The 22,864-nt window shown below is 51.2% G+C and overlaps 1 protein-coding gene across 6 annotated transcripts in view; it reads left to right on the top strand.

Annotated features, from left to right (window-relative positions):
• LOC142075125 (CBP80/20-dependent translation initiation factor-like) overlaps positions 1-20,539 on the top strand; it is a 148,209-nt gene extending 127,670 nt beyond the window's left edge. For all 6 annotated transcript variants that reach the window (XM_075136160.1, XM_075136161.1, XM_075136159.1 and 3 more), the window contains 2 exons: positions 14,100-14,153; positions 15,951-20,539. In XM_075136160.1, coding sequence (XP_074992261.1) covers positions 14,100-14,153; positions 15,951-16,166 — 270 coding nt within the window. In that variant the 3' untranslated portion in view covers positions 16,167-20,539. The remainder of the gene's footprint in view (positions 1-14,099; positions 14,154-15,950) is intronic.
• The last annotated feature ends 2,325 nt before the right edge of the window (positions 20,540-22,864 follow it).

Below are 22,864 nucleotides of genomic sequence, written 5' to 3'. Positions count from 1 at the left end.
CATGGGAAGTTTTCTCTGAATGCAAACACATCATAAACATTTTGTCTTTGCAGTAATATTGTGGGTAGGGTTCACAGACGGTGACTGTAGCAGTGAGAAAGAGTCCGGGCGTTGTGACGAGGCACACATATCCAGAGGAGGAGGTGGGAGAGGGATGCTAAGAATAGCCTAACTTCCCCAAAATCTCTGCCCACAGCGGTATGTGTCACCTTATGGGGAAGATCTTGGCGTCTAGCAAAGTCCCTGTTCCCCTCCACTTCCCATCACAGTCGTGACACAACCCAGTCCCGATTCTGCCAGGATTTTTCCCTGCCCACTCCTGTCTGCCCTCGCTGTGCCGTCACGGTCCCTCTAGTCGCCTTGCCGGTATGTGGGACATGGTGGCGATCTAGAGGTGCGTGGAAGGACGTGAATTTTACGTATCGGGGATATTTTTTGCTACAAGACAGCTCCATTAAAAGCCTTTACTAATTATATCAAGACATCATGCATAAATTTGCTTCTTAAAAATACATCTCTCTGTCCTTGGCGGGACAGCTCTGTCCCCGTGGTGTGGTTTGTCAGAGAAGACGACTCTTAGCTTAGCTGACATGGGTGAGCCTGAGTCTCCCAGCTCTCCTGCCCCAAAATGGTTGATCTGTGACTGCTGGCTCTGCAGGGTTGTGACCTTGACTTACACCGTTCCACTTCCATGGTTCTGGGATGGGTTTTCATCTTGCTGCCGTTTTTTGCCGCCGTCAGCTAATCCTGATGCCCAGGGCCAACCCAGGAGAACAGGACCACCTATTTATCAGCAGTGATATGTGTCAGGCTCTGAAATGGTTGCCAGAGCCAAAGCCAGGCTGTAGACGCAGCCAAGGAGGTGGTGGTGAGCTCTTTCAGCTGCACCCAGGAGAGGACAGGGACATTTGCACAGACTGGCCCTGCCAGGTGCTCTGTGAGATGGTGGAAACTCCCTAATGGTGCAGAGCTCCCTTGGTGAGCTTCATGAAGCACATGGGCTGGTGTCCCAGGGCAGGAGGGGGTGTCAACATGACCTATAAGGTTTGGGACCTCCACTTGCCTCGGGACAGGTTCACAAGGTGCAGTAGCGCTCATCATGGCGCTTTTTTCCCTTCCTGCTGATCAGCACATACGTCCCCGTGTACAGTCTCAGCCCCTCGCCCCTAACTCCTTCCCCCTTGGGCACCCCCCAACAAAGCCCCTCCATGCTGCCCACGATCACGCTTAGCTCCCTCTGCCTCCATCCACCCATCCTTTGACGATAAATCATTACCAGAGGCGAGATAACATCTCTCCCTCTGCCTGTCCTTTCAGCTCCTCTTGCTTTTTAGTGTCTCTGTCTCTTTTTTTTTTTTTTCCTTTTTCCCTTTTCCTTTATAGCCTTGGCAGACTCAGCCAAAGGTCAGCGAGGGAGTGAGCAAGAGGAAGAGGAACATTGCCTGATGGCTGAGGCAGGAATGTCTCTTCCCTTCCCCCTGCAAAGCCTCCTCTCTCCAGCTCCTTTCCTTTCCCCCCAAATAAAAGCTTATTAACACCATCGTTAGTTGTGGAGCTGGGCTGGGTGGGAGGAAGCGAGGATGGCAGCGAGGACATCGGTGGCCCGGTGAGGAGGAGCTGGGGACGTGGCAGGGGCATCGGGTGGCGATGCCAGTGTTATTTATTGAGCGATGTGGATGAGTTGGTTTTGTGGGCTGGGAAAAAAAAAAAAAAAAAATCAAAAGAGAAGTTCATTTCAGGCGAGGCTGGAGTGATAAACGCTGGGGTTTGCTGGTTAATCGAACAAGCGTTCATCACCGTCCTCGGGGAAGCAGGCAGACCGCTGCGTTTTGATGTCAGCCACGGGAACGGTTGTTTAATCACAGCAAAGGAAATTTGGGTCAGAGCTGCCGCCTCGCCCGGGCAGTGTTTCGAGAGCCAAGGGAGTGGCTGTGCCCCTTGGCACAAACATGGTCCATGCCGAGTCCCTGTCCCAGGGCCGCATCCTCCTCTGCGCCCATCGCCTGAGCTGCCTGCTGGAAAAGAGGGTGGGGGGAGAAGGAAGGGTCTACCACCGTGTCTGACACAGTGACTGCCTCTCCCAGGAGCTGGATCCCCAAAGAATCAAAAAGTTTAATTTCCAGAACCATTCAGAGGGTTTGGGGTGAGATTTGGGCAGGCGGAGAGTGTCTTCACAGCAAGGTGTGGTGGGGTCAACGTTGGGATTTTAGGCAAAGAGGTGGTTTGCCAAGAGAAGTAAAAGGTGGGTCCAGCTCTCGTTAAAATGGTTTAATGCAACACGGTGAGTTTGGCTGGTGCTTTAGATCGTAACATGTTTTTCTGCTTGGAATAGTGCGTAGTTTAAGTTGGAGAAGGGAAATGGGATGCCCAAGCGCAGCCCAAAGATCGGCATTGAAGATGGTCGGGGGTAAGGAGGGATTTTTATGGTGAGCAGAGGAGAGCCCCTTTGCAGATGAGAACCAGAGGACTATTGTAGCCATCAAATCTGGGGAGCTTGGGAAAAAAATAACAAAGCAGAGAAGTTAAATAGAAATAAAAGAAAGAGCTTTCCTCCTATTCTTCCCTTGGAGCTTCGGGGAATCGAGGGCGAGCTGGAAAAGGGCGTTGTTCCCAGGGAAAGGCTTTCCCCGGGGATGGTTGTGCTGCAGCCAGGACACCGTGGGCTTGGCCCTTGCCTGCTTCCAACCCTGGCTGTCCTCACATGGGACCAGTGGTAGCATCTTCGAGGACCACGTTCCTCCGCGTGTCTTTTATCTGGCTTGATGAAAACACTTTTGGCAGTTTTAGGAAGTTGTCCTGGCTCTCACGCTTGAAGGTCTAAGCAAGAGGGGTGTCCTACTGTCTTCTCCCAGCCCTAGAGCCCATGTGCTCTCAACTCTGGCCTCACTTTATTTCGCAAAACCACACCAAATTTGTCCCTGTACATCTCCTTCTGCCCCTCCAGGATGGTGGGGAGTGAATGTGCTGACATCCTTGCTGTCCTGAAGCCTCTGCCCCATGCCCAAACACCAAGGACCACATTCAGCTCCGTTCCAACAATACTTCACATTGCACGTGCCCCCAAACCAACTAAAACCAGGAGAACAACCAAGGGACTTTGGTCCTTGCAGCTTGGCCGTATTTCTTCTTTTCTGTGGCCTTCGGCAGAGTCAGCAAAACGTAGAAAATGGATTAAGACCAGGCACCAGCAAATGTCAGTTGAACCATCAGTGGGGCAGGAGCACCCCAGAGCCCTGTGTCTGGTGTAATAAGTGCCCCATGGCTACCAAAGACATAGAGATAATAAATAGTATTATTTGCCATCTATTGTTCACTGATTATCACCACTTTTACCTTTCCTAGCTCTTTCCTAAGCATGGTTGGAGCTGGCTGTTCTTCATCCAGCTCTGTGCTGCCCATGGCTGTGTGTGTGTCAACAGGTTGGCATGGGCTAGCCCAGATCGCTGCCCTCCTTGCTTCATCCCCTGGTGCTGTTGGGGAGGAGAAGCATTAGGATTGGGTCCTGAGGGACCTTGCCCAGCTCTTGGTGATGGCTGAGTTCCTCAGGGAAGGAAGGATTGTAGCCAGCTTGGAGCCGTGGTCGTGCTCTGCAGAAGCTGGGATAGATGAGTGGTGTTGGGAGGTTTGGCTCCTCTTGTGTCTCGATCTCCTCTTCAGCGGATGTTGTTGGGACGCCAACCCAGGAGGTGCCTCTGGGCCTGGGAGCTGCCACCTTCCTGCCAGGAGGAGCCGCTTCCAGCCAAGGTGGTTGGTGTCGAGCGCTGCTTTGGATGCATTTGTTTATTTTTATGACGCCATTCAGCAGTCAGACCTGGCTTTACAGCCAGGTAACCTGAGCAGTTGCCTACGGCAGCAGAGTGAGGAGGTGGAAAAACTGGCTTGCGGGACCTAAAGCTCGAGAAGATGCCAGGTGGCGATGTCACTGTGGTCCCCTCAAGGCGCCTTGCCGATTGGGGTCCCACAAGTGCAAGCGACACAGGGTGGGCTCTGGCCCCTCTCACCCCCCCATAATAACGCTATCCCACCCCTTACCCACACCCCTGTGCTCTTCTCCTGTGCAGGGCTTTTTTCTTGTTGAATATTTAAGGTTCCTCTTGACTCCTTCCTCCAGCCCGCTGAGGTCCCTCTGGATGGTAGCTCCTTGAGCACATTGAGTGGTCCCCCCAACTTGGTGTCATCTACAGACTTCACAAGAGCGTGCTCCTCACCTCCTCCAGGTCATGGATAAGGATGCTAAACAGGGCAGGTCCTGGGATAGACGCCTCGGTACTCCTCATCACTGGCCTCCAGGCAGAGATGGGTTCTAACCCAATAACTACAACCCTCTGAGCCTAACCTTTACCCATCTGGTTGTCCACCCATGGTGTCCTAGCTTGGATACAAGGGGATTGGATTCCAGGGGTGACAGGGAGCAGCCTTGCTGCGGCACTGTCCCACTCTCAGCACCCACGGGTGCATCGGACGGGGCTGTTGGGGCAGGTTCAGAGCAAACCCCGGGAAGCAGCTCGTCACACAGAGACTAATTAAACTGCAAAACTCCTTTGTGCAGGAGGCCGTGGCTACAGGACCAATTCACGGAGGTCCCTCCAGCTTGAGGGGGTTATTGCTGCCAGGGCTACCTGGGGGTATCACCCTGAGCATCACCACCCATAAGGAAGATGTGGGCATTGACCTGACCCGAGACAGATGCTTTTATGGTCTTATTCCCAACCCTGGGGACGGAGGGCAGCGCCCGGGAGCGGTGAATCAGCCCCACGGAGGCAGCGGGGAGCCGACGCGGCAGGCTGGCAGCAGGCAGGACAGTTGCTCCTCTGCAGGAGTTGTCTCCTACCTCCAGTCTGGTTGGCAGAGACGGTCCCATTTCAGCATCGTTTAAAATCTTGGCACGCTCCCATCGCTTCCCTGCCTTGGTACACGCTGCTAACTGAAAGCCTCGGGGTGGTGGTGCAGGGAGGATAAATACTCCCCGTCTAATTGCCTTTCCCCCACGTCTGAGTCTGCGGTGCAGCGCGTAGACGGGTATCCACTCCCCTCCCTTCTCTTAGTGCCTGTTATCTCCTGGGGCCATGCTGTGTAATTTAGCAAAATATTCTAACACGGTAATTAACGTCTGAACTTCAAGAGGGCACTGCCTTTTCACTGTCTCCTTCAGAGGAAGAGAGAGGAAAACCTTCCCGGCTGCAGTCAGATGAGCGAGGAGGGTGGTGCCGTTTGGAAAAGAAAATTGTATCTTTTAATGTGTTTTGGTTTGGTTTTTTTTTTTTTCATCACTCTCACTTTTTAAAAAGCATCAACCTTTTGAGTCAAAAAAGGGTCTTTGACACTATAATAACATGCTAGGATTTTTAAGATTATTCTCCTAGTCAGAGAATGAGACAGACTTTTTCCTTTAGTGAATGAGCAAAGGCACCAAGGGGGCCGGATCCTGACCCCGCGCCACCCTTCCACGCAGGTAGCTCCATGAGGCCAGATCTGACCGGAGAAAATAAGTCCTCTATGAAGAAGGGGACTTACTTCCTCATAAAAGTCCCCTTCTGGTCCCCCCATCTGGTTCTGCAAAAATCAGTGGTTTGGTCTCCAGTCCGGTGGGACTGGGACAAACTGGGAAGTGGTTTGTAGGGGGAAAGGTTGGAGGAGGGATGAGGGATGCGGGCATGGAGGGAAGGGATGCCAGGGAAGGAGGGAGAAAGAGGAGATTGGGGGTCAGGGACACGGGAAGGAAGGAGAAATGGGGAGAGCAAACAAGTGGGGAAATGTCGTGGGAATCCAGAAGAGGAGGACTGAAGACCTGGAAGAGCTGGGAGAAAAGTCTGGGATTTGGAGCAAGAGGGGGCACTGATGCGTGGGGTGATGTGGACCTTCAGAGCCGTGGCAGGAGGTGTGGGAGCAGAGGTCTGCAAAGAGGAGGGATGGGCACGTGTCTGCCTGTAGGACCACGCTCCCGGCAGGGATGGGTGGCCCCGTGCCCCCGCGCCTGCCGTGCAATAAATAAATAAATAGCTGTGCAAAAAGCGCCTGCGCGCACAGAACCCCCGTAGCTGCGCTGGCAAAAACCCTCCTGTGAATGCAGCTTGTATGGGGGGAAAAAAAAAATTCCCTTTAATCAACATCGTTTTGGTCAAAGGGCAGAGTTAAGGTGCAGGAGATCGGGCGTTATTTGGGAGCGGATGAGGACAGACCAACACGAGGAGGGCTGCGCGATGCCTTTGAGCCCAGCTGCTCTGGTGAGTATTTTATGCGCAGGAACATATATTCTTGGAAAGCTATGGGACTCCTTTAGTCCCAGCATTAAAACCGTAATGGCGTATTTTAAATAGGGGAGGGGAAATGCCACCCTTGTTTCTCTGGGACCCGTGGAGAAGGCAGAGGAAGCAATTAGGGCAGATAAAGAAATGAAGCTAGATACCATCTCACAGGATGGTCCCTCCTCCTCGCGTGGCTTTGTTTTTCTCCTTCGCCCTCCGTACCAGGCATTGTTAGTTCCCAAAAACCCTTTCAATGGGATGTAAACACAACCACTTGCGTCTGCCGCCATGCGCTCTCTCCCTCCGCAGGGCCAGGAAAGCGGAGAGCGTCCGGCGAGCCAGGGTGGAGCCCGTCGCAATCAAGCGCGATGGTCTCGCCACTGTTTCTTTCCATGTTTTGTATTTCCCCGGGACCCTTGGGATGAGATCACATCCTCCTCTCCCAGGGTTATTATGTCTTCGGCCGGGCAGGATGAAGCCGGCCGTCTGGGTGGCTCGGTCTCCCTGTGCGCGCAGACTGGGTGGCTCTGTCCGTCTGTCTCACCCACCTTCGGGTCCTGAAGGTCCACCTCCAGTCAGGGGATGTGTAACCACCAGGCTACTGTTGGATTGCAGTGTCTGGGTGGATGAGTGACCAGATTTTCTTCATCGTTGTCTCCGGTAATTGCCTGTTAATGGTTTCCATCTTCGCAGGAATCCCTTCTGCTGTTCCAGATCCAGGGAGAGAGAGTCGTGTTTCATGGTTTCCCTTGTCTACAGTGGAAAGGAGTAGGAGGAGTTTCCCACGACTGGGTACAGAGTTTTGTTCCTCTGGCCTTAATTCAGTTTGCTGTTAAGTATCTCTGAGTTCCTCAGGAGCCTGACAAGGAGGATAACCAACGTTTTGGTTTATTTGATGTAATAAACAAACTAATCTCTTCTTACCATCCTCCCAGGGAGTCCTGGTTGGGTAATAGGAGAACAGAAGTCTCCTCCTCAGCTGAGAGCAGCACGTTACTGTAAAAGGAGTAGGTGCCACCAAACAAACTCCTTCAAGTTGTCCAAGATAGATTAGGAAAGGTGCCTCCTATGGACGCAGCTCTCAACACAGCCATGCCGGCACGAGCAGCTCCAGCCCAGAGCTCCTTCCCCTCCCCATGCCACCCCCTCCGGGCAGCTGCTTGTGGGACCAGCAGTGAACTCATGCTGATGGCCTCTTCCTAATGGAGCAGCAGCATGTTCTCACCCAGGCTGAGACCAGGCCACCCTGGTCAGGGAACTGGGAAAAGGGACCCCTCCATGAGATGCATGGGCTGGTGGCACCTTGTGCATCTTCAGTGGGCTTGAAGACTTCACCAGATCCCCAGAGAGGCACAAGAGCACAAGACGTGCGGAGAGAAGCACCCTTGCTAGTGGATGCAGCCCGACGCGGGCTGCCTCTCCCAGCCCGGCTGGGTTTTTGGAGCCCAACAACTAACGTTTTGGAGCACGGCAGAGCCTGTGCCTCATGCAGAGATCAGCACGAGCAGCTCCATGAGGGAAAGGTTTTCCCCAAAACTTTGTGTTTGGGCAACCTCAGCATCAAATGGGTGAGCAGAGAAGATGCCGCTTATGCCTGTGGACTTCCAAAGGGCTTCTCTTTCCAAGTGCTCACTTGTTTCTTCTCTAGGAAAAGCTCTCACCTGACTTCCCTAGCTCCCAGGGAATGCCCAGAGAGGGACTCGGTATCCCTTTAAAGAGGGTGGCACTGACACAGCTTGTTGGTGGGTGCAGGATCGGCCCAGCTGACCTTCTGATGTCCTGGGTCGAGGAGCTGATGCTTCTAATGGGAGCACACTGTAGAAATCCTGAAACTGGCCTTGCTGGTGGAGTGTTTTGTCATTACTCATCCCCCACACCCACGTTTGTACTTTGCATTTTCCCCAGTCTTGGCTGTTTTCACCACCCCATGCCTTGTGACAATACGAAAAGTGGAGTTGTAGCAATTGCTTATAGCTCAGAGAAGTGCGTGACTCTCCCCATGCAGAGCAGCCGAGCAGTCCCATGGATCTTATCTCAGGCATCTTCCTTAAAGGCTTGCAACAGTAGGTCGATAAGGGGCTGCTGGAAAAGCAGAAAATTGCTATCGATGTCTTTCTGCGGAGAGCCTGTGAAGCGCAGCAGAACTGGCTTGTTCTCCCAGGAGGACCCATCTAGCAGACCACGGGGCTTCCAGGAGGTTTTTGGGGCAGGAGTTCCCCAACTGTGGTCCATTAGACCACCAAGAGTGCCTGCAGAGCTGTGTCAGCAGGACAGCCCGCCCTGCGCCTTAACAGCGCTCCAGGTTGTAGGGGATGATCATAGAACCATGGAATCACAGAACGGTTTGGGTGGAAGGGACCTTTAAAGGCCATCTAGTCCAACCCCCCTGCAAGGAGCAGGGACATCTTCAACTAGATCAGGTTGCTCAGAGCCCCGTCCAACCTGGCCTTGAATGTTTCCAGGGATGGGGCATCTACCACCTCTCTGGGCAACCTGTGCCAGGGTTTCACCACCCTCATTGTAAAGAATTTCTTCCTTCTATCCAGTCTGAATCTCCCCTCTTTTAGTTTAAAACCATTCCCCCTTGTCCTGTCGCTACAGGCCCTGCTAAAAAGTCTGTCCCCATCTTTCTTCTAAGCCCCCTTATAAGAGGGTCTCCATGACGGTCCCGATGGCCAAGCTAGAACAGATCCATCTTGAGGACAAGGTCCCCCACGGCCCTTCCCAAGGGCTCCTCTGGTTAAAAAGAGGACTGGGAAGCACCATCTCTCCCGCACCCTTTCAAGTACAGTATGTTCATTCTGCTTAACTCCGAGTGGCACAAGTAGCTGGTTTTTTTCCTTCTTCCTAATCGAAATGCGTCTCCGTTTTCACCCGTTGCCTCGTTTTACACCAGTGAGCTGGTTGCTACACCTGGATGATGCGTTTGCAACACGTTGGTTCCTCTGCGGTCGTGGTCCACGCTCCCCAGGGGGAATACCGGCAGACACCTCCTCGTGACCTACGCTTCAGATGAAAAGCATACCTGTGGGCAGGGACCGCAGAGCGGTTGCGAGGCTGGAGCTTCACGCCCAAGGCTGTCGGGATGTCCATGCGTGTTGCCACCTGGATGGACAAACCTGAGATGCCCGTCGGGGAGCCGGGGCAAGCGGCGCGTGGGTTGCGGTCGGTCCAGCTTTCGCTGGGTCTCAAAGACATCCCAACCTCTCCATGGCTCTGGGTGGATATTTTGAAGCTTTCTGTGCTTTCACGCTGGAGTCATCACCAAAGCGTCAGAAAACACGGCATGCTAAGAGGTAGTTTGTGGCAAGCGTTGCTTACATGTCATTTTGCAAGCGATATCATACACAATAATTACTACTGTGCCTTGCAGGAGAAATATCGTTGCAGCTGGAAAGGGTAATATATGCGTCGGGCTGCTCCCACTCCATCTCCCGGGGAGAACTGCTGAAGAACACAATTAAACCTGCGCGGTTTGGTGATAAGGGACGGTGGGGCAGGTTCGCCGGTCCTGCTCGTGGCGTGGGCACCCCTGAGAATACCAAGTAAGCACTTTAGCTTCTCAGCAGCCCAGATGATCTCAGAAAGCAGATAATAAACCCAAATATTCGTGGGTATGTGAATCCCATCAGCTTAGCTCTCTGGTTTGCTCCCGGTGGTCTGCACCGCCGGCATGTGCACCCATTGCTGTTCAGGAGGACCAAGCTGGTTCTCTCTGTGATGAAGCACAGCTGCAGTTTTGGGACTTCTTTGCTCCCTCAACTGCCATTGCATGCCCACCCCACGGGGTTTATGATGCTTACCTCTGCAAAGATGTAAAGAGCAGGTTTTGGGGCCACGGTGGCCAGGGGAGACTGGTCCCAGTAGCATGCCACGGAAACCAGTTGCACTCAAGAGCCACCCTGCAGCCCCCCCACCACACGCAGCACTTCCAGGAGCAGACCCTACAATTTATTTTGGGTTGTTTCTGAAAATACTTAGCACGCAGAGCCCACCTGGGCACGCTGGCCTCGCAGAGGACCTTGCCCAGTGTTCCATCTCACAGCAGCAAACAGAAATTTGGAAGAAGAGGAGCCAGATATCTTCCACCGGTCTGCAAAGCTGCTAGTCCAGCACCAGAAAAAAAAGTGAGAAGCCTTTCGCAACCGAGGTTGGGTATTATATGACTGGCCGGGCAGATTCTGGCATGCAGCCTCCTCTCTTAGGAAATCAAGCAGACTCTTTGTCTGCTTTCCAGCAGGAACTGCTGCTTTCATTGCCCGGCTTCGCCCGATACGGGGGAAACCGGCTGGAGAGCAAAGGGAAGTTTTTCTCGCAGACAGCCCCAGCCTCCGGGGATGATTACAGGTTAAACCGAGAAGCGTGTGAGTCTCAGCTCACCGGCTCTGTTGTCTGCCTCGCGCTCCTTTTTCGACTCCCTCGTCCACGTTCGTCAGCCGGTTTGAACCGTGTGGGAACCTGGTGGAGAGGGATGGGATGGTGCCCGTGGTGGGATTTGGGCAGATGCACGCAGCAGGGAGGAGCGGTTATAAATAGTTAAATAAATAATAATTGCAATGTGGGAGTGCTAATTTAATGGGTATAGCATGTTTATGTTAAAATATTTTAAGTAAATATGGATTAGATTGCAAACGATGAATGCAATTGCTTGGGTTCAGGTTTATGGTCATGCAAGTGCCGGTACTTCAGGGTTGTGATTCCCCTGGAGGTCTCGAAGCATTTGCACCATTTTTTCTTGCAGTTGCCGCCAGGGCTGACACGGGGGTCAAAGAGCTTTGGGAAGCACTGTGCTCTTGCTGAAGCAACCACCCCGCTGCTTTGGGGTGCCTGGTGCTCGCATGGGTGGGGACGAAGCACCCTTTGAGAAATACATGGAAGACATCGTTGGTGGGTGAGGACATCGATGGCAGCACGGTCCCTGCAGTGCAACCCTTGCTGTCTGCCTTCAGCAGCGGTTCAGTGCCCATGCCAGGCTAGGGAGAGCAAACTGGGCTCCTTGATCTCCTCCTGTCCCAGCATGCAGAGGTCAGCAGCAGATAGCTGGTGCTTACACCCCGGGGGAGCTCCAGAGCTCCCCTCCAGCATGCTAGAAACATAGTTATGATCAAGAACATGTAGAGAAACAGTGACATCTTTCTGATCCTCCTGTTTTGGACCGTTGCACTGATGCAGGTGGCTGACAACCATCTGTGGGCATGGACTTGGACTCTGATTCTCAGCAGATCTGCCTGCTGGGCCCTGCTCTGCTGCGTGGGGCTATGCCTGGGTTTGGTGGGCAGGTTGTGGGCCTCCCCAACCCACATATCACAGGCAGAGGTTGAACTGTGGCCCTTGGGACTGGTATCTCTTGGTGCCTCAACGCAGCAGTGGAGCACATGGTGTCTGGATGGACGAGGTGGGGCCCGTGGTGCCTCAGTGGACAAGGTGGAGCACATGGTGCCTGGGTAGATGAGGGGGAGCACATGGTGCCTCAGTGGACAAGGTGGAGCACATGGTGCCCTGATGGGCAAGATGGAGCACATGCATTCTCCTTGTTCAGCCAAGTCATGTCAGATGAGGTCAAGGAGGGCAGCATGAAGGTAGAGGGTGCCTGCCCAAGTCTGGGGGTAGGATATAGTCTCTGTTTCATCATAGGTAGATAAGACTACTCCTCATTAGCCAAATATCTGAGCACTTGACAGTGACATATTCATCCCCACAACCACCTTTTGAGGTAGGGAAGCGTGTCCCAACTCTGCGGGTGGGAAGCTGGGGCAAGGAAAGCCCAAGTGAAGTTGCAGCCTTTCCCTGACCACGTATCCCTGGCAGAGAGCAGGTTCATCAAGGAGACCAAGGCAGAGGAAAGGCTGGAATCGGGCCACCATAGGTCCTTCCTAATCAATCCTAACTCCACTTTTCTTGCTTTAATTTTCACATTATGTTCTTTACTAAAGAATAGCAAAAATAGGAAAGGTGAATATATATTTAATTTGTGGCCCTGCTTCATGTCATGCTCACGAGCTAAATACCCCAGGATTGAATTTCTGGACTATTGCCTGTTTATATTTGTCCCTAATTGATATTTCTTTTCCTTGTTGTTGTTGGGTTTAAAATAATCTCATGTTTTTTTGCAAAGAATCTGTGAACTGTTTGTGAGAACTTATCTCAGAGCGTGCGGCTTCGGCTTGACTAACATTTTCCAAACAACTCAGCAGAAAGATAAACTGGGGGGGGAACTGTTGCGTGTCTTCAAAACCCTGGCTGAACCTTTGACTAATGCGAGATAAAAAACGACGGACCGCATGCTCATCGAGATGCTGTAAACATCGTCTTCAAAGCAAACAAACTGCTGTCTGCTGAAAACAGAAGAGGGTGAAGACAAAACTTTGAGAGCAATGATAATTCCTTGAATTACCTCTTTTTTTCCTAGCTATTTTCTAGCAGTTGTGGAGCTGATAAACAAATAGAGAGTGGGAAGGAGAGATGATAAGGCTGAGAATCAGAATTGTGATTTTGACTAAAGGGTGTGACTTTGGAGCACATTTAGTTACGCTGAGCAATTTTTATATGGACAGTTTTAATTAGTCCAACCACTTTTCCAAAGTTTGCCTTTCCCTAATGAAATTCAGATACTAATAAAACCATTTTTCCCAATTTTTCTCCTTTTTTTCAGTGTTTAGTGCATGCACTCATCTCCCCGCTGCACGCAGGGATTAGCTCAGGGCCAGCAAGGCTTGCTTGTTCAACCCAAGGTGATGGAGTGGAAGTGGCCGTAGCTTCAAGTGTTGCCAGCACCGGTGATTTTATCAGCTACCTCACGGTAGAATGTTTTTCACTCTAGCTCACTTTGTTGGCTGATTGAGAATCTCAGTATTTTTTATCTGCTTGAAGAACAACCAGCAAACTGTGCTTGCTCTTGTGGTTTTAGCAAAAAAGCCTGAAACGGCGTCTTTGTGTGCGTGACAACATCATAAAGCTGAAAACAAAGAAAAATGTGTATTTTTGATCTGGTTTTGAGGGTCCTTGCTCGTGGTTTCAAGGTGTGTGGGGTGAGACGTGCCGAGCTCCTACACCTTGCCATTGCCAGGTAGAGCCGTTGACCCTCACTGCACGGCCCGAGTCTGAACCGAGGGGGCGAGCATCTTCCTTCACCACCCCGTGCCGTGCACAGCAACGTTTTGGGTCTCTCTTGGAAGTTGCTCGTGTTACAAGCTCGTGTTCGTCGTACAAAGTTCATGGAGAGCAGAGCAGGGTTGGAGTTGGTGCGCCTAAGACACCATAGTTTCGCTGCAACCCATTGCACTTGCACCACTATATAATCAGTCTAGAAGGAGCCGTATTAATTACGGTGTATTGGAAGTAATGCGTTCCCATCAGGTAATTTTGTGGCTGTTAGAAGAGCGTCCCCACAGGGATGGAGAGGTTCGGTGGTGGGTGGCTGCCTCTTGGGCAGAGCCCTTCCCTTCCAAACAGCCGCTCCCAGGGCTGCGCTGCTTGAATGTTGTCATCTGATGGTTGTATTTAGTCGCCGTGTACGTGAAACGAGTGCATTTTCTCATTGCCTGCCGTGGGATAAAAAAAGCAACGTAACCTAAATAAAATTTATTCTGAAAGCTGTTAATCTAAATTATCTATATTCTGCCCCGCTTGCTGGCTCTCAGCAGCGGATAAGCTGGTGATACCCTTTACCCCGTGTTTTGTCACTGTTTATCTTAATTTTTTGTTTTGATAATCTCTTTCCTCCCTTCTTGCTGATTTTCTGTCCTTTCCTCCTGGAAGTGGCAAAAGCCAAGCTGGATAAAGAGATGGAAGAAAGGTCGTAAGGGAGGAGGAGGTCACGCATTTCTCACCGCCTCTGTCTTCTCTCTTTTGCAGTTGTTGCAATCTCAGGATGTGAAGGAAGACGCTGTGCTTTGCTGCTCCATGGAGGTAAGGAAGCACCTGCACCACCTGCCCCGGTCCTCATTGCTTTGCCCCTTGTGTCCTTGGCTACGCACGTGCCAAGAAGCTATTAGATGTTTCCAAACCCAAACAGCCGTGGTGCCTCTTTGCGTTATAGGATCATAGAATCATGGAATGGTTTGGGTTGGGAGGGACCTTTAAAGACCATCTAGTCCAACCCCCCTGCCATGGGCAGGGACATCTGCAACTAGATCAGGTTGCTCAGAGCCCCGTCCAACCTGACCTTGAATGTTCCCAGGGATGGGGCATCTACCACCTCTCTGGGCAACCTGTGCCAGTGTCTCACCACCCTCATCGTAAAAAATTTCTTCCTTCTGTCTAGTCTGAATCTCCCCTCTTTTAGTTTAAAACCATTCCCCCTTGTCCTGTCGCTACAGGCCCTACTAAAAAGTCTGTCCCCATCTTTCTTCTAAGTCCCCTTTAAGTACTGAAAGGCCGCAGTAAGGTCTCCCCGGAGCCTTCTCTTCTCCAGGCTGAACAACCCCGACTCTCTCAGCCTGTCCTCATAGCAGAGGTGTTCCAGACCTCAGATCATTTTTGATCCCTCCTCTGGACCCGCTCCAAGAGGTCCATGTCCTTCTCGTGCTGAGGACCCCCGAGCCCCGAGCTGGATGCAGCACTGCAGGTGGGGTCTCACCAGAGCAGAGTAGATAAAAGACATCACCATGAGATAAGAGATTGCCCTTGAGACTGTTATCACTGGACTTTTGATGCAAAAAGTTTGGTAGCTGGGGTCCCATCAAAAATTATATCATCCTGGTTCCCTCAAATCTCATCCTGCATTTATTTTTTAAACACAAAAACACCTGTGTTGAAGCAAAAGCCGCCCCGTGGCTCACACGGAGAGGTTTGCTGTGCTCAGCAGCAGCTTTGCAGAGAAATGCTGGTACAAATGTAGCAGAGTTTCATTCACTTCGCTTTTGGGAAGTGATTGGCCCATGGGGATGGATGCTTTCCTTGCAGAGAGCAGTTGAAATTGCAGCCTGAATGGTTGAAATTCAGCAAAGCTACAAGCAGCCGAGGAGGAGAGCTTGCATTTTTAAGGTTAGGACTTCGGGGAGCTCCGCGTTCAAGCCCCACGAGCCTTCCATGATGGTGGACTCATTGCTGTCCACTCCCAGCTTCGACCTTCTCCGCTGTGGGACCATCTAGGACTTATGCTGCTCCATGGAAGCTCTCCAAGGAGTAATTGTTTTAAAAAACCCTTGGCTGTCCTCAGAGAAGCGGCACGACGGGTATAAATGCAGATCTCGGCAGGGCAGGATTTGTTATGCATACAGGAGGGCTCTGCTTATTCCGATTAATGACTGGGAGTCACTGACAGCTGTGAATCAGCGAGTAAATGAAGGGCCAGGTAGAAGGCAGGAATACCACATCACAGCCTGCGCTTTGTTTTGACAATAGCATGATTTTTAGGTGGGATTTTTTTTTTTTTTTTTTTTCCAAAAGCAATCCAGCGTTGCCGCCTTTGAAGTCAGTGGGAGCTGAACCATTCGCTCCTCCAGCAGCCTGGCGCGGATGCTTTTGAAAACCTCGCCCTTCGTGTTCAGCTCTTGGAGCCTGCTGCCGGGTGGTTTTGGTTTTCAAAAGCCACGACGCCTTTAACCTTGCCTGCCCGCATCGAGCAGGGGAGGACTGGAGGGGTGGAGGGTGTCTACGAAAGCCAGCACGGTGTTTTAATATCATAGAATCATAGAATATCTCAAGTTGGAAGGGACCCCTAAGGATCCATATGCCGTGGTTGACCTCTTCTTCTCCTAACAGCTGCAGAGCACCGGCCGGCTGCTGGAGGAGCAGCTGCCCGAGATGATGACGGAGCTGTTGGCGATAGCACGCGATAAGATGCTGTGTCCCTCCGAGTCCATGCTGACGCGGTCCTTGCTGCTGGAGGTCATCGAGCTGCACGCCAACAACTGGAACCCCCTGACGCCCACCATCACGCAGTACTACAACAAGACCATCCAAAAACTGACGGCTTGAGGGGCAGGGCAAGGTGGGGTGGGAGGGGACGAGAAGAAGACATGCACCTTGACGGGATCCAGCGAGAGCTTTTCCGATTTAAATCCCCCAGCAGACCAAACCCCAGCATGCTCGAGAATACGTTCGTGGGGTGGGGAGGGAGAAGCATGTTTCTTTTTCAGCCGCGTCGCCAAGTGCCACCCCTCTTCCCCGCCGTGGTTTTGTTTTAGGGGTTTCTTTTTCTGAACTCATTGCTCAAGCAGCAGCAACGCATCCCGCCGGGTTATTGTTTGGCTTTCGAAAGAAGACGGAGAATTTGGAGAAAAGAAAAAAAAAAAAAAAAGAATCCAAGTGGGGGCTAGTATTGTTTTCACGCCGTCCTCCTGCCTTGCCCCGGCCAACTGGCAGGAGACAGCAGGCAGCAGATGTCTCGGGAGGACAAAGCCAGACACACACTACACCAGACGCTCATAATTGATGGCTTTTGTCGAGCGGGGCTTGCGTTAGGTTCCCCCCCCACCTCCCCTTGTCTTCGACTTTCTGTGTGTTCCCCCCCCCCTACTCGCCACCCCTTCGAAAGCAGATCGGAGAGCGGGACAACTTTCTTAATTGCACTGGGTTTTCTTTTTCTCGGGCGTTTGTATTTTCTTCTTATTTTATTGTATCGTTGAACGGACAATTGCGAGCAGCTCAGAGACGGGGAAAGCGACGCCTTCCCGCGAGCTGACTAACGGTTTACGTGAAGATGCTGAAGCAGAAGGAGTATTTTAAAGGAGTCCAAAAGCCACTGCAGAAGTGACGTAGCCACCGTCGTCTTGCCAGTAACCTCCTCGATGGATTGAGAAACATGTCCTCTGAGCTGGGAGCTCTAAGAAACAGGGGATTCTGCGGCTCTTGCTGTTCAAGTTGCCGTTATCCTTCAGCCACTATAACCCTTTTTTTTTTTTTTTTGGTAATAATTTTTTTTGTTTCCATTGAAGGAGTGCTTTATTGTAATTACTGTCATGGTTGTAATTATACATTTAAATCCAGGCCTGTTATAGTCAGGCCTAATAATGTACAGAGCAAGGGAGAAATGAAGGTTTGATGTTCTTTGGAGACTGGTAAAGAGAAGACAAGCAACGTATGGCAAAAAGGAGGAAAAAAGAAGAGGGAAAAATAGGAAAAGCCAAAAATAATAGAGGTTTTGAGCCTGGCTTCCACCTAGCTGAATTTGCTAGCCAGTGTTTCTAGGTGTGCGGTGTACAGGTGTCCCATGGTCGGTGTAAGTGGCACCATGTCCTCGAGGGATGGGTGACGTGTTCGGAGGGGTAGAGTTTGCTCGGGGATCCCCGGGTTGCTCCGTGCTGGAGCATCCCGAGGAAGAGGGTGGCTGCGGGGGGGGGTGATGGTGAGGAAATGCCCGGAGGGCGAGGAGGCTGGCACGGAGGGACACACCATGCCGTTGCATCGCTCCCCGGATCATGAACAAGACTTGGTGGTCTCCTTATTTGCTTGTCTAGCGATGCTTTTATCTACTAAATCACTTCTGGTGCTTATTTCGATGAAGCCTAATGGGGGTGTGAGCTGCCCTGTCCCGTCCGCACAGTGGAAGAGGAGCCAAGGAAAGCAAGATGCTGGCAGCCCGTCCCGTTTTCTTCCCATTATTCAATTTACTTTCCGTTCCCGGTGATAAGAAGTGAATTTATGCCGCGGCGCCGGCACGCACGGACCCCGGACCAGGCAGGCTGGGTCTGAATTCAGCAGCTCAAACCCATTTTTCCAAGCAAAACGTTGATTTTCTGGTGGCTTGTAGAGAAGAGAGATTTCACCCCAATTTCTTTGGATGTGCAGTATGTTCTCGGGTGCCTTATGAATGTGTTGGTCTGTCCGCGATGGGGAGGAAGGTTTCGCTGCAAAATTTAAAGGGCAGAAATTTTCAGCAGAAAATGCATTGCAGGAGATGAGAGTCCTGATGCTGCGGTTCAATATTATTTGAATTTTCATCTGGTTTTCTGCTGATGCGGTTTCTAATCCGCACATGGAGCAAGAGGAACGAGCTGGAAACAGGAGCTTCAATTTTCCTGTCTACCCAGAAAGCAGCAAAATTATTGCTGGATGCGCTGGACTTGTCTGGATAAATTAATTTTTGCTTCGTGGATTCGAGCCCGGGAGCTTGGCGTGGTGACGGTGCCTTGCGTTGGGTCAGCTTCATTAGTAGCAACAGGGTTTGATAGTATTAATGAGCAGCTGAACTTGATTAAGGCGGCAAAGCCCATCAGTATTATAAGGCTCAGGGTTGCGCCCGTTGCTCTTGGATTTTCCTGCTCCCTGATTTCTCGGGGAGCGGAGGAGAAGGGGATTTAACACCCATCGCAGCGTGCCCAGGCACAGCATCAGTCTTCTGGGAGAAGACTTGAAAACCAGTTTTGTCTTGATTTTTTTTTTTTTAAAGAACAGAAAAGTCCTATAACAGGGGCACAGCCTGATGGGTCGGGGTGCCAGGGATCCTGCCGGCAGCGATCCAGACCACCGCTCCGGCCCCTGCAGCTTCTCCCTTCCCCTTCCCCCAGAATTTGCTCTGGAGATGTAGTGAAAGAAGGAAAAAAAAAAAAAAAAAAGAAAAACCCGGACAATTGGAGATTTTGCTTCTAAAAACCTAAATTTTCACCCATCGGTGCATCAGGAGGCATTCAGAGGTGAAGTGTAAGCCATGTGGCAGTATTTCTGCTTAAGCATATCCCTTCCCCTACCAGCCGGGAGGGTTTATTCAGTTTTCCCATTGGGGTGCAATCCTGCAACCCCCACCGACCGGGCTTGGCCCTCGACTTCCCCCTCCAACGCCGGGATTTCTCCCACCGAAGAACTTTTATGTGAAATCCGTCGTTTTTTAATGTCTTGCCATTTATCTCCGCTGTTAACGTACGTTCATCCAGCCATTAACCGCTTTTGTCCGTCAGTCACTCCGCTGATACGTGAGAATCAAAATGTTGACCAAAAATAGGTGTTTTTCCCCCAAAATTACACGTTGCCAATGGTATCTTTCTGAAGTCCATCGGTAGGAAGCCGGCGGGCACATGGCATCATTAACCATGGTACCGTGTTGGGAAAAGAGGTACCACGAGGTCATTTGATGGGGCAGGATGGGGAGCCGCGCTGGGAAGTTTTTGGGATTCCTGGTGCGAGCACCTAGGGATGTCATCGAGTGTTTGCTTCTCTTTTTTTGGCTTTCTTTAGAAACGCTCGCCAAGGAGCGTAATTCTACAATGTGCAGTTTTGAAGGTGTGAAGCCACCAGCTGCGTCTCCCCAAATTAGCCAGATTCCATCTTTGCCGCTCAATAAAAGTATCCACGTGGGGTTTTAATACATTTTCCCCGTACAGCTGCACCAGCAAAGGGGAAAAGAACCTCCTCGGGCCAAATATGTGTGGGGCCAAACCTCGGGCTGGCGTAAAGGCGAGCGGCTGAAGCATCTCGGAGGAGCGATGCTCCGCACCGCCGCCGCGCCGGTCCCCCTTCGGATGCAGAGCAGGTTTGCCGGCTCCCTGCCAGACTCCCCAGCACGTAATTCACCTCATTCCCGGTGAAATTATTTCCAAACTGATGATTTTTTGCTACCCGCCAAGTGATTTGCTCGGTTTCCCCATGAGGGATTTCACCCCTCTTTGGAGAAGTCTCATGTATATGGAGGTGAAAGGAAGATGGGGGAAAAAAAGGAAAAGTAAGCGATTTGCTTGGTTCCCCTCTTCCCCCGAAGGAGATTAATTAGTATCTATTCTTGGCATGATTGATGGCTTTGAAGGAAAACTTGTCAGAATAACTTACGATTTATTTTCATGCCTATTTTTATAACATCCCTCACTTGGAAGTCTCTCAAAATCTTAAATATGATTTTTTTTTTTTTTTTTTAATTTCCCCACTGGGTATTTTATGGCTTTACACTAATTTTGCTCTTCTTGGTGTTAGCTATTAGCCAGTCCCGGAGATACTTTCAGTATTTTTTCGGGAGAAACAACACTAAGGGTTGCGAAGTCCACTGTCGATAGCCAAGGGAGCTGCGGTGTCCTGCAGAACACAGAGTTAACGCTAGCAATTCTTTTTTTTTTTTTTTAATGTATTTATTTGCATTTGAAAAAGCGACATTTTTAATTTAATCATATTTGTTAAACTAAGCGCTTTAAAAAAAAAATTTTAAAAAAAAAATTAAAAAAAAAAAGGAAAAAGGTTTTGGGGAGAATAAAGACTAGATCTTCACACTAGAGAAAACACGAACTCATCGTTTTCAGCATTTCAGAGACTGTTAAAACAAGGGAGCTAATAACTCTTTGTGGCAATTCAGTCTTTGTTTATAGAACATCCAGACCCACTGTATGCTATAAAATGCATCATCTGAGTAATAAATGTTTAAAGCTTGACATTTCCCCATCTCTTTGTGGGTACGCGCTGTCGCTTGTGATGGTCTGGGAGAGACCTTCCTTTTGCTTAGGGTGGAAGAAAAGGAAGATACGGGGCAGGAAAAAATATCCCCAGTGGTGTCTGCTTGGAAATGTAGCAGGGGGACGGATCCTTCCCTCTGTGGGGATGGCTCAGCCCATGCTCCTGGCGCCGGGTCGGATCCTGCGCGGTGCTGCGCCTCCGGTTGGGGTTGGTCCCTCTCCCCATTGCAGGGGTGAGGATGAAGCCCGTGGGAGCGGTGCAAAAGGCTCGGAGGTCCGTGGGTGATGGATTGGGCTCCTTTCCCGGCTTGGCCACCACGGCCACCCGCTCCCTGGCCTCTGTCCCAAGGGAATTTCCCATCTCCTTGTGCCCTACCTGGGTGGCCGTTGGAGGACCCGTTTATCACATCCCTTCCACCCAACGCGGCGGCCGAAGGCTCGCAAACCACTCCATTCAACCTGCTAAAAAAAAAAAAAGTTAAAAAATGGGTTTTTCTAAGAAGCCTCCTCTGGAAAACCCTTCTCTAGCCCGAGCAAATTAATTTTTGGCTAATTGAAATGCTTGCGTTGTCCCGTGCGGGTCACTAGAGGTGGGCGGCTTGTGCCCGTGTGTCATCGGGCTCCGGCCAGAAAATTGGAGGTGGAACGGCTCCTGCTTTTGAAGAAGTGTTCTTGCGAAATGCCGTACGTGACCGCGTGCTCGGAGCTCGCTGCCACGCAGCCGAGCTGCAAAATAAATAGAAAAAGGAGGTGGAGGAAGGTGGGGCCGTGGCAGAGGGATCCCCGCTGCTGGCTGGGGGCTCAGCTCATTGCCGAAAGGCCGTGAATAAATAGGTGAGGTGTTAAAATGAGGTGGGGGCCACTTGCAACCTGGTCAAGTCCCCCAGTGCTCCATGAGACCCCGTATCTGCTTAGGGAAAGAGCCTTGGGTTTATTAAATGCTTCCTGGTGCTGCTGGCCTTCAGGATCATCTCCTCTTGCATCTCCTAGAAGCTAGATTAGATACTAACCTTAAAGTTCATGGAAAGCATTTCATGAGAGATTAATTCAATTTGCCAAGGAGCTCACTTTTTCTGCTCTTCTGCCTGCAGTCGAGGTCTCGGCCATCATAAGCAGCATCCACGCTGGTAAATGGGACATAGCCAAGGTCAGGTGGTGGAGAGCGACCCATGTCCTTAACGTAACCGAGCTGATCCATGATGCTTGCTTTCCTTTTTCATAACCCCTTGCGTTTTATTTGTCCCCAGAAGCCCATTTCTGCTGCGGCTCCCCGGTGCGGCACACCCAGGCCGGGTCCCCTGCCCAGGGGACAACGGTGTCCCCGCACCTGATCTTCTCTGCACTGACAGATGAGGTAGATGACATGACCCACCAGGCAGCGTTACTCGTGACGTGGGGCATCACCTGATCCATCCTTCTGCCCCCAAAGCGCGACCACCCGCGCCAGCACCCTTCCTGGGGGAGTTGATCCAACCTGCTCGTAAAACCCCTGGTGAGGGAGGGCGGATCGCCCGTTGCCTCCCCAAAATGTCTTGTGATGGACTGTGGGGTCATTCCTGGATGTTTGCGTAGGGCTATAAATTAGAAATATATAAACCCCCTGTTTAGTCCTTCGGACAATCACCAGACGTTGCTTTGGGTTATTTTGATGGTAGCACAGGGAAGAACAATAAGCTGGTTTGTGCCATCTGCCGCTGAAAAGCTGACCCAGTAGGAACTGGTTTTGTCGTCTTACTTCTAATTACTCCTGGGTCCTTCCCGTAAGTTTTGTTGCTCCATCAACTGGGTGGGAGAAAGTTTTGCAGCGAGACAAATCACTGCTGGTACATGAGGGATAAAACCGTCCAAATCTCTCCTCCAAAGCCACCTTTTCCAAGGATCCATCCCTAAACGTCCCCAACAACCGCCCCAACCTACAGCTCCAGGGTGTGCTGGAGCTGGAGTTTGGCTTGTTCCACCAAATCAAGGTTGTGAGCATCTGGACCAGCTTCGGAAAGAGCTTATCAACACCGGAGTTGGGCTGGAAGCAGCCTAGCCAGGAGCGGGGACGGTCCCTGGGACCACCGAGATATGTTAAATGAGGAAATAACCTGCAGCAAACACAAGCTTTTGGAGCAGATGGATGGGCATCGCTGCAGCTCCGAAGCTTTCAAAATGCAGGAATATTTCTGTGAATTCCTTGTGACTGCCAAAAACCCAGACAGCAGCAAATAAAGAAACCCCATGAACCAGAGTAAGTTTGCTTGGCTTTCCTAAAACACGGCAAACCTGCAAATAGCCGGGATGTTCTCTTCCAGCAGCTCT

The sequence above is a fragment of the Calonectris borealis genome, chromosome W (assembly GCF_964195595.1).
Source record: "Calonectris borealis chromosome W, bCalBor7.hap1.2, whole genome shotgun sequence".
NCBI lineage: Eukaryota > Metazoa > Chordata > Aves > Procellariiformes > Procellariidae > Calonectris > Calonectris borealis.
This window is presented reverse-complemented; position numbering and strand designations above follow the sequence as displayed.